At 47.0% G+C, this 11,633-nt stretch overlaps 1 protein-coding gene across 1 annotated transcript in view; it reads left to right on the forward strand.

Annotated features, from left to right (window-relative positions):
• LOC119098520 (complex III assembly factor LYRM7) overlaps positions 1 to 11,633 on the forward strand; it is a 13,782-nt gene continuing 2,149 nt past the window's right edge. Inside the window, exons 1-4 of the mRNA XM_037221475.1 lie at positions 1 to 60; positions 5,094 to 5,166; positions 10,857 to 10,927; positions 11,280 to 11,361. Coding sequence (XP_037077370.1) covers positions 37 to 60; positions 5,094 to 5,166; positions 10,857 to 10,927; positions 11,280 to 11,361 — 250 coding nt within the window. The 5' untranslated portion in view covers positions 1 to 36. The remainder of the gene's footprint in view (positions 61 to 5,093; positions 5,167 to 10,856; positions 10,928 to 11,279; positions 11,362 to 11,633) is intronic.

Here is an 11,633-nt window from a genome sequence, read left to right on the forward strand (position 1 = left end):
GTGGCTCTTTGAATCTGGTGCTTGGGAAGCTCAGCCATGAACCATGCTCTGCGCACCCAGGTGAGAGGATTCAACAGCTGAAAGCCCTCTTTGAGGCAAAATTGTCCTTAGTGAGAGTGTGGCCCAGCAACTACCCATTTGATTATTAACTCAGGAGAAATACATATGGTTGTATATGTAGGCATCAAATTGTCTTTTATACAAGTGCTGTTAAGAGCCTTGCCATTGACATATGTCCGTCCCAGTGGCTCAGTTGGTTAGAGCGCCTGCCTTCCGATCCACCCACGCGTGGCAGGTTGGGTTCGAGTCGCTTTAGGGCGCTCGCTATTTGCCCTTAGCAGGTATGGCCTGCGGCCGGTGGCAGCAGTCGCGTTGAAGGTCAGTTGACGTCAGAGGACAGGACATACCCTGCGGAGCATTGCGGCACGTTAAGCTTTCGCCACTAAATTCTGCCGTTGCCTGGAATTGCACGATCGGATGGTGAGGGTCAGGGCTCACACAACAAACACTGCTTAGCGTGAGCGCTGATCCCAAAAATCCATCCTTTCAAAGGGTTTGGATCAAGTTTAAAAAGGCTTTATTTCGTAACTTTTTCTGTGCTTGCTCTAGTGCTCTGATTATGGCTGTCGGTTCATCATTGAGACCAGCAAGTAACTCACCGATATTTGGCATCTATTGACTGTACTAATGTTTCAGAATTGCATATTCCATTTTCAAAGGTACATACTTACAGCATACTGGTGATGTATATATGATTACATAGTTGCAGTTAGGTATAACCAGTAAGGTACAACAGCTAGGTTTCATCAAGTTCAGTTTGATCGTCAAATTGTATTGTCTTAATTAGGTGGCTGACATGTTTTTAGGAGCATAAGAATGCAAGCGGTAAAACACGTGCAGAATGGTAGGATTATACCGTCTATGGATGATATAGGTCGCCCATAAACGAGGTGAAGGGTGACTGAGGGGTTGGTTTGCTTGTTGAAATCCGGATGACGATGTTTTTGGTCAAAGCAGGCTACAGAACATAAAGCTTCCTCCTGTTTGATGATAGTGTTATGATGGCGGTGTTTCTGGTGAGGTTGTCTTGGGTGATGTTCCGGCCATTTCCTTTTCGCACGTGTTCTTTTGGAGCACCGCCAGCTAAATGCATCAATACCTTGGAAAGTATGGTGGTAGTGACACCAACGTAGTTTGATTGCTCTAGGAGCCTGCAGTCGCCATGTCACAACGAAATTGGCAAACAACGTTTGTTCGTTTCAAGGGGTCAGAGTTAGCTGTGTGGCTACGTGTCATGATGTGTTGGGTAACCTTTGTTTTTTGTGGTGGATGGTGAGCGTTATCTTGTCATGGCTGACTGGCTGGACGTTTTTATATATCATTTTCTTGAGAATACGCTCGTCTGTCTTATAACTATCAGACATTTGATTCTGATAGAATGGCTTGATTGCATTTGGTTGACGTTTCATGACGTCAGTTTTCGTCTGATACCGTGGCATAAAGCTGCTGGTCTCATGGTCGATGGCACTGTTTGAGTAGCGATTATTTACAAGGACTTATTTGATGCGCTGCACTTCACTACGTATTTGCGTCCAACCAGAGCAGAGCTCACAGGGTCTTCGGAAGTATGGTATGGTATGCCATAATCAGAAAACTAGAGCAGGCACAGAAAAAAGGTTATGAAATGTTCTTACTGCCAAGTTCTTTAACAATACTTGTATATATACATACATACATATATTTATATGTGTTGAAATTAGTATATATGATATATTGCATGTATAAGTGTACATATATTACAATTTGTATGGATAACATATTGTATGTATACATATACATACATACATATATATATATATATATATATATATATATATATATATATATATATATATATATATATATTAGTGCAGGTTATCACACGTGCAAATTTAACACACAATCCAAGTAACCTTTTCACCTGGAATTACAAGTAGTAAGAACTGTAAATCTCAAACAGGTTAGGTGACCCACTTACCGGATGTATTGATGAAAACGGGGCACTTTACGCATGTCCGGACCTTTTTTGTCTCCCTCCAAGAGTCTGTGAAGAGTTGCAGACAAAAACAAGCCAAGAACAAACGACTACACCGTTAAGTTCATTTTGCTGCCAGCAATTTCAAGTCACGTGGCAGGTGAAGAGCTCTCGATTCCAGTGTGGTGATACTTTACACTTAAACCCGTTTGGTTCTCAACTTTTGAGCTCAGTGTACGGGGGGTGCCGGTAGTGCAGTGGTTACGCGTCTGGGAAACCAGAGGTACGGGGTTCGATTCCCTGCGGTGCCCGCCCTTCCTGTCAGGGTGAGGGGCAGACGACGCCATATAGCCTCAGCAGCTGAGTGCGTCGTAAAGCCCCAATGACACACACCTCGGTGTACAGACCGTACTTGCATAGAATGGACCAAAGTCATGGTTGCACGGTTTTGAAGCTATTGATATACACATCTGCAAGCGCGAGGTTGAAATAATAAAGATGGAGTCCTCTTACAGCTGGCCGATCACTGGGTGCGGGTCAGGTCAGGTCAGGTCAGCTCTAACCAAGTATAAATCGTGGCGAAGATCCTGACTCAGACAGCAAACAAGTATTATTTCAATTACAAGATAACTCGCGATCTTGTGGCGGCCATTTAATGTCTAGGCGCTGCTACCCTTTTTTCGCCGCCTGGCTTTCTCAACAAATGGTCAAGTGGTCTTCGCAGACGAATCCAACACATCGCAGTCTCTGGGACGCTATCCCACATCTGCCACATGTCTGCCACATGTTGACCGGGTGTCGGACGCTCAAACAGCTGAACAGGGACGGTGCGGCACCAGCGCGTCCCTCGGTAACCATTAGCATATGGGCAGGGACGGTGCGGCACCAGCGCACCCATCAGCAGCCGCCTACGCATGAACGGAGACGGTGCTGCACGACCCCATCCGTCGGAGCCATTAACGCATGAGCAGAGACGGTGCGACATCAGCGCACTCCCTGGTAGCCGTGAACACATGAACATGGACGGTGCGGTGCCAGCGCACCCGTCAGTAGCCGCTAACGCATGAGCAGGGACGGTGCGGTACCAGCTCACTCCCCGGTAGCCGTAAACGCATGAACAGGGACGGTGCGACACTAACGCACTCCCCCATAGCCGTACACACATGAACAGGGACGGTGCGGTACCAGCGCACTCCCCGGTAGCCGTAAACACATGAGCAGGGACGGTGCGACACTAACGCACTCCCCCGTAGCCGTACACACATGAACAGGGACGGTGCGGTACCATCGCACCCGTCAGTGGCCGTTAACACATGAACAGGGACGGTGCGGCACCAGCGCACTTCCCGGTAGCCGTTAACACATGAACAGGGGCGGTGAGGTACCAGCGCACCGGTCGGTAACCGTTAACTCATGTATTGACAGCGTCAGGTCGCATGTGTTGGCCGCTGGCGTAGGCATCACCTCTCACCACTGGTCATGAGGAGGTCACATGAGGTCATGAAACGGTCCCTTCATTCGCTGGTAAAGGAAGGATCGTCTGACTTGGGACAAAAGTCCGACGAGCTCCATGCTGAACTGATGCTAAATCATGGCAGAGTATTTGTTCCCTACATGAAAAACCAAACGTACTTCCCATATTGTTGAGGGGCAAGATGGGCTCAAAAAGCGTTCTTTTCATTGTGACCCTTCTGGTGTCTCTAATCATGAGGGAATGCTCTCCCAGGATAAGCCCAAAAGCCCGGAAGACCAGGAAGACTTACGACGGGAAGACTTATCATTGTAAATGCACACGCTCAGAAGACCTACCACTGAAATTCTACCCTGCGGATGCCCACTGGTGATGGGAGCCGGAATATTGAAGTGAGGAGGGAGACTTACGACGGGAAGACTTATCATTGTAAATGCACACGCTCAGAAGACCTACCACTGAAATTCTACCCTGCGGATGCCCACTGGTGATGGGAGCCGGAATATTGAAGTGAGGAGGGGCGGCGAGGTGCAATGGATGGCCAGCGCGTGGTAGGGCTGAGAGGTCGGTCTGACGGTCGGGCTACTTCGAAGCCGTACCCGATCTGCAACGGCAGGGCCGAATTACATTGGGTGAACTCAACTGAACTTATCTGCCACCGCAACAGGCAGAATTGTCCCGAGTCGAATCGGAGTATCGAAGATCGCCCGAAGATCCTCACTCGTTAAAAGAAGAGCAAGAGTAGGTCTTCGTGGCTTAGGTATTCGCAGCAGTAATTCTTCCGGGGTTAGGTCTTCACAGCAGAAGATCTGCCGAGCGTGGCTATCCCGGGAGTAAGTCTTCTGGCTTTCTGAGCGTAGTTGTAATGCGGAGCAGATTCTTCGGAAGTAGGTCTCCGACCCGCATCCATCGCCCTTGGAACTAATGTCCCAAGCGCAGGCTGGCCGGGGAGTGACTGGTGCATACACAAGAAAATATAGCGCTTGTAGCGTTTGTAAAAACTCGAACTGGCTGAACTCTGCAAAAATTTGTTGAACTCATTTGTTTGCCAAAAGCCTAGCTCGATTTTAACCGTCTGCTTTGAAAATTCCATTCATATTCGTTTTACGCGGCCCATGTGGCGAAGTGATGTACGCGTGTAAGGACAACTAGGTGCGGTTATATATATATGAGAGAACCAGTCCATTTCCCGGTCTGTGACAAACGGTAGCCGAACCCATTGACGAAATGATGTGTGTATTTTAGCAGAAAACCTCAAACGGTTGTGAGGAGGAGGAGGAGGGAGACGCGGTTTTCATGCGCCGTTGTGGAGCGATAGTGATGGTATTTTTCCAAATTTTTACAGCTGGCCCTCGATCATACGTTAATGTGTGACAGCAGCTACACTTTCCTGAACGAAGCCGCCGACGCTCCATCGCAGCTCATGTGTTTGGACTTTATGTTTTGGTGAACGTCGACGAACGATCTCGTCGATCCATGTTCTTCACTCAGTTCGCGTGATGCCTTGTCCCGAGTGTTTGCAGTGCTCTCCTTTTGGTCGCACGAATCAGTGGCCAAATGTTCGTGATGAGCCGAAACATGTGCGAAAAAATCTTATTTTCATTGCAGGTGATTTCTGCATTTAAAAGGATCCACCGTGTAAAGGCTACGGTATTCGCCGGGGACGAAGCCGCATTGAATGGTGAGCACGTTGTTGCATGAGTTTCCCTGAGCGCTAGACGAAGTGGACTTGTGTCAAATTACTTGCATTATTCCAGCGAGAATATTCACGCCCACTGACGAATGCACTCGCGCCCCAGTGTTCACATTCGTAAGAGTAGCTGAGTGTCACCGGAAACGATGGATTGCATGGTGTGAAACGCGCTTCAGAGCATGGCACAAGTTAGTATTATTGAAAATCAAATTAACCTTATGCTCATTGTCTTTCATCTGAAGAACAAGAACAGGCGAATTATACAATTCCTGCATGGTCCCTCCTCGGTATCAATATCGACAAAAATCATTTTATTAGGACAGCACGGGCTTTGTCGAGATTGATGCCGAGCACGGACCGAGTCTGAAATCTATCTATTTTTAATCGAACGCTACAAGCACAAGGATGGTCTCATTTTTTATTCGACAACAGCTATAGGATTTATGCTGGAACCAGATACATTACGGGGATTCCACACTCTTGGGTCCTTTTCATTGGACCACTGTAAGATGCTGTGCTGAGACCCACGCTTTCGGTGGTATACCGATGTAATCGATATAAATTATTCAGGCTTAGTGAAACATTTCTGGACAAAGGGCGTTGCATCGCGTGGGAGGAGGGGGGAATTTTAGATCATGAAATAAACTGAAGAAAAAGAAAGATTAAGGAGGGCATTTTCAGTTCCATAGTGCGCAGTCACAAACTTCTGAATACAAAACCGGGATTCCAATAGCGAGTGGATATCGAACTTCGAAATGAGAAGACTGAAAAGAGCGGTCGGCTTGGACAATGTATAATACGTGTTGCCATAGCGGGCTTCAGATCAGGACATTTGTACACGTGTGCGTCATCATGCTCTTAGTGTTGCGATATGCTTTATGCGTAGCTATGAAATCGATTCTGATTGGAAAAACTACGTGCATGTTTAAGATGTATGCGCAGTGCCAGCTAGTTATCATGTGGCACGGCAACATTCAGAAGTAATGTTTTTTAATCGAAGCGAAATTGTGAATGCATTGCATCTCTTGTTTGTCAGTATTGTGCAGTGTTCATCTGCGGCTATAATGGAAAAACGGTCATTTTTCTTTCGTTACCTCAGAGGGATTGGTATGTTGTTATGGTATGTTGGATAGGTATGTTGCATGTGGCTTTTTATGTTTTTCTTAGTGCGTGCCTAAAGTTGTTTTCGACAGTGTCTTTGTCTGACCAAGGCTGAAAAAGGGATATTGTCCTGAAATCTTCTGTTGTACGCTAGTTGGAATATTATCTTTTTACATTTACAGAAACGTCAAAGGGGAGAAATCAAAGGCATGGTGTAACGTTTCGTTGAGTTCGCAGGATAATGGCTTCCCGGGCTTTTTGTTCCCCCTTTTTTGTCTTAACAGGGTTTCCAGGTTTTGTAGCATTTATCACACAAATGTTTTAGAATATTAGGGCGCTGCAAATATTGCAGGATTCACGCGTCGGAAAAAGCACGGCAAATGCAATGTGCTCTTTTCATGGTGGTGAGCAGGCAATCAAATGAGACTTCTCTCACATGGGCGGCTGCCTCAAATGGAAATTCTGAGCTTTTCAGAACGGTTCCAAGAAAGTTGGTACTGCTGATCAAGTCGTACGCGTCTGATGTAACGATGAACGGGGGTGGAACTTTGCATTTTTTATTGAGGCCCAAACCCATGAACCTTGCCCATCCTATTTTCGAGGCACTGTTCTCCACGAATCGTACCCACTTAACTCTGCGGTCATAATTTGGATGTAACATAAAGAAGTACTTCAACTTCTGCGGTCATAACTTGGATGTAATATGAGAAAGTCCTTCAGCTCCTGGTTTTTCGGTATTATCCGTTTGAGGTTCTTGCGCTGAGTCAACGACCTTTGATATATCAGGAGGTACAGGTTATACGGCGTTGCGGTGCTTATTAGCAACGAGCATATTGACGGTACTCAATATTACGAGCTGCGCTCATCCCCAAGAGCTCATCTCTCGAGAATGAGCATGGGACAGCAGGTGGACGTTTGTATGATAGCAATGTTCCTTCATGGACGTCTCACAGCTTCTGAAGTTTTAAGGTTACCGATTTTGCATCCTGTGTTGGTTCAAAGACGGATCATTTGCGGGAGAAGAACCAGCCACTTAGCTGTTATGGGACGCAAAATGACCCCAGAAGTCGGCGCGCCCTAAACCCCGATCATCGTCATCATCATAGTGGACACTGCACGTGCCCACAAATTGTGCCGTCTCGCGACCGCTCCGGGAGGCCGCAGGAAGGCAGCAATTTTAATTGGCTGTTGGGTTCCTCCCGAAAGTACCATCAGCTGGGTCTAAAGAAGATACTTCATTGAATAACATGATAGCAATGATCCAGAATTGTCTAAATTGAATGGTATCATTCTGTTTATAAAGAACAAAGCAGACAGGGGTGTATCCCGAGGGTGGTTGGGAGAAGGCATGGAGCCGTGCCGCTCGCCCCTTGGGCCACTCATGAGCCATCCCTTTGGGCCACACCAAAACCTAATTTCGAAACCATAGAGCATTTGTTTCCAAGAGGCACCAAATTTCTGAGACACCGCAAGGGTCCCAAATTCTCATTTTCGGAAGACACCAAATTCCAGGGGCGTTACTATATAGATGCCTTGTTCGTTTTGATAAAATTCTGGGTCAGCCCATTCGGCAAAGAAGCACGAAAACATTATTTCCGGCACCCCAGCCTTTGAAGAAACGCCCAATGCCAGAGGGCACCACGAAGGGGCGCAAACCTTCATTCTCAATAGGCACAACAATGTTGGGCCTCTTCCCCTTCCCCCCCCCCCCCCCCCAGAACGAAATCATTGAAGAGTTCTTTAAGCAAGGTGCACCAGTACCTTTATTTTGAAGCACCATGGCCTTTTTCAAGACGGATTTATGTGTGTTTCACCGTCACGAAACTCCTAATCGGTCCGGTCTTTGAAGGTTGGCAATGTGGCGCCAACATTTTTGTTTCATTTTGAGTAGTCATGGCTTATTTTCCAGGGGAGCCCAATTCCAGAGGCTCTTCAAATGTTCCCAAAACATTTATTTTTAACACAACGGATTTCAGGGGAATCGCGATAACTGTGGTGCTTCATAGAAAAAAAATTATGAATGGCCCAGGTGGCGGAGGAACATCAAAACCTTGATTTCCCAGCACCAAAAAAGCATTTACTTTAGGAGAACAAGTCCAGGTGAGCCATTGAAAGAATCCCGAAACCTTCATTTTAATGGACACCGCGATTCCTTGCTTTGTATGCGGACCAAATTCTGGATCGACCCCTTCCGTAACAAGTTTGCTTTCAAGAAACAACAAAGTTTGGGAGCACCACAATGTTCGTACCTCCCCATGGGGAGCATCAGGGATCGGCCCATTTGGCGACAGGTCACCAAAACTTTTATTTTGGGGCATTGCAACCTGCCTTTTAAGCTTGCACCAAATCCCAACGGGTGATTTTAATCGCCTCAACATTTTTATTTTCAAGATGCCAAAAATTAGGGGCTACACAACTTCTGTACCTTCCACCATGACGAAATCCAAAATCGGACTACTTGTCGAGGAGATGCCTGATGCGTTCCTTTCGGGAATCACGACCCGTATTTTGAAAAGACATCTACTCTAGGGAGGCACCTCGTAGGCCTCCAAGCGCTTTGGCTTCAAGTGGCGTCAAACTCCACAGGGCACACAAATTACCCCATCTATTATTTTTACGGGGAACGAATGACGCCACTATCGGTGGGACAGGGACGTTACTTACCTTAGGTCTTTAGATACCGAGGGTCCCGAGGAGCCCTTTGGGCCCCGAGGGAGCGACGATCCAGGGTCCGATCGAAGGGTCCAAAGAGCAGGCTGGTAGAATGAAAGGACTTCCGCCAGTCGGCAACACCGAAGACTCCGTCTGGCGCCGGTTTTGGTCCTGGGGCCTCTTTCCCAAGCCGGGGCAGGGCTTGGGAAAGATGCCTGCAAATGTTAATTCAAAAGATCGTGCATTGGTCTGGCCTTTGTGCTGAACAGGGGCTCACAGTGCCCAACAAAGGGCCCCGTGTCGGCAATAAGCCCAAAGTCGGCTGTGGGCACATTTGTCGAACAGGGACAGGAGCGGTGCCTTGAACATCGACAGGCCTCTTGCGTTGGTCAGAACCTTCTTGCCAATGACAGGAGACATGAGAAGTGAGGATGCAGCTATCGCGTCGTCATCGCGTCATGAGTCCGTGTTTTTGTGCATGCTAAAACGATGTGAAAATGCATAGGCAATGGTGTACGACATACGCACGTATTACACATAACGTATTGTATATACTACGTATTACAAGATAGGGTTCTTTTGCAAGCTGCTACTCTGGTATACAACTATCTTGTGGTTCGAATGCAAGACAATTGTACGTGCCGGGTACGCAATGTACCCAATATTCTTGTAAGTTGTGAAGCGCATTCGCTAGGAACATTGTGCACATATATATCAGTGGTAATATCCTCATTCATCGTGGAAAGAAATGCATGTATGTCTCAATCCTTCTGGGTTTTTTTCTACGGGGAATAAGGCTATTACCACTGCCCCGTTTACTATTCTTGTTTTTAATATCTAGGACTCATCTGGCTATGTATCGTTCGTGTGACATCACTCAACCAGAATGTTAGAAATGTGCGTGCTCCTTCGAGACACTCAAAACGCGTAGCACAAGGTCTGAATGTTACCGTGTTAACGACACAAATCATTACTTAGTTACTCATATTCCATAAAATGAGCCGTACGTTTCACTTAAAGAAAGCGTATTGCATCAGAAGTCTGCAAATTTTAACAGCCTCCCAGCCTTCTATTATCACCACCAGCATTTAATATTTGCGTCATCACATGTGACCCACGTAACATTACAAGTTAGACAGTGTGTACAAGTTATTGCTTGTGCGTTTAACCGCGCACTGTGGGGTTTGATTCCCCACGGTGACCGCCCTTTGTAAGGATGAGAGGCATTGCCAAATAGTCTCAGAAGTGTCGTAAAGCCCCAATGACGCACAAACATTCAGTTAGGTTAGCGACATACCGAATTCAACTTTGTGCAGATTTCTTTCGCATCAGTTGTTGGGTAATGCGTTATGTGAGTGTTGTCCTTTAATACCAAATTGCGACTCCCTACAAAAGGTTGAATGATCTTTACGTCCAAGAACTGATGGGGTAGCCGGAGCCGGATTCCACACTGTGAAGGCCGAGCAAAATACGGTGGTGGCCCGGCCAAATATCGGGGGGGGGGGGGGGCACACACACACATAACCCGCACAACTCCCGTGTCGGAGCTTGTGGGGACGGAACGGAGATCCCCGTCTCCCACAACCAGAATGCGTGTCGCGTCCCATGACCGCCACAGAAGAGCGCCATCGGCGCCCTAAGGTGGCCTCTAAAAGGGCGCCTTCACCTACCGACCATAGGAGACGCGTACGTCCGCTGGCTTCTCCCTAGATCTATCCATGCATGACTACTATGCTGCTTAAGTTGAAGACTTGTAAATAATACACAAATTAAAAACATATTGTCTTTCACCAACATAGTGGGCTAAATCTGGCGAAAACATGGGGGAGGGTTGTGGGGCCTTCGGGTCGGCCCCCCAATAATTTACAAATATCGGCACCTCTGGCACTGACCACATGCCTTGATAAAACATACTTGCTTTGCAGCCGCCCGGTCCAAAATAAATGGCGAATACAAGAAGAACAAGAGTTTGACAAATGAAACGGCGATTAAAGAGGTGGGTTGTCTTACTTTAATTCAGCATATTGTGTGGTACCGGTGAAAATAAAATATCCTTTGTACAATATTTTGCTATTGCTAGCATGAAACGATTCCAGCAGTAACAGTGGGCACGTCAAGTGGACTTCAGCCAGGCCCCGAAACAGTCAGCTCCGTGACGCGGCGTTTTGAGCAAGTTCCATTGGACAAATGCATGACAATACACGAATAATGCCGTAAACGTGCCTCTATGTACCTTCAATGTCGGCTTTTGCATGAGCGGTGGGGTATGAATGTTTATGCGTCTGCGTTTTAGAGTGGAAAAGAATAATCAACGAACAGTGCACTTATGCTAGCGTTTTTTTTCTCAGCTCATTCAGTTTTCCAAGGAATGCGAAGACGTCTTAAAGAAGACGGTAATGCAAGCCACGGAAACGGAGCCGGGGAGATACAGTGAGCCTATTCAGTATTTTTTTTTTGTAGCTTATTTGCGGGTGGGTTTTTGCCACCCACCAAGTGGGCAACACCTTAAGTCTCGCTAACCGCTGTTCGGCTCACCTCGAAGCCAATACGTCGCAACAGTTGAAGGGCGGACATCGGCACAGATAAAGGGGCCAAATCGGGAGAAAAGGCAGCATTGCTTGTATTAAGTGCGTCATTCAAAAGTACATTGTCGGTGGGCCCAACCCTTGCGACAAGCCATCAAATATTTTTCATGTCCCGAG

The sequence above is a fragment of the Pollicipes pollicipes genome, unplaced genomic scaffold (assembly GCF_011947565.3).
Source record: "Pollicipes pollicipes isolate AB1234 unplaced genomic scaffold, Ppol_2.1 Scaffold_4740;HRSCAF=5597_pilon_pilon_pilon, whole genome shotgun sequence".
Classification (NCBI taxonomy): Eukaryota; Metazoa; Arthropoda; class Thecostraca; order Pollicipedomorpha; family Pollicipedidae; genus Pollicipes; species Pollicipes pollicipes.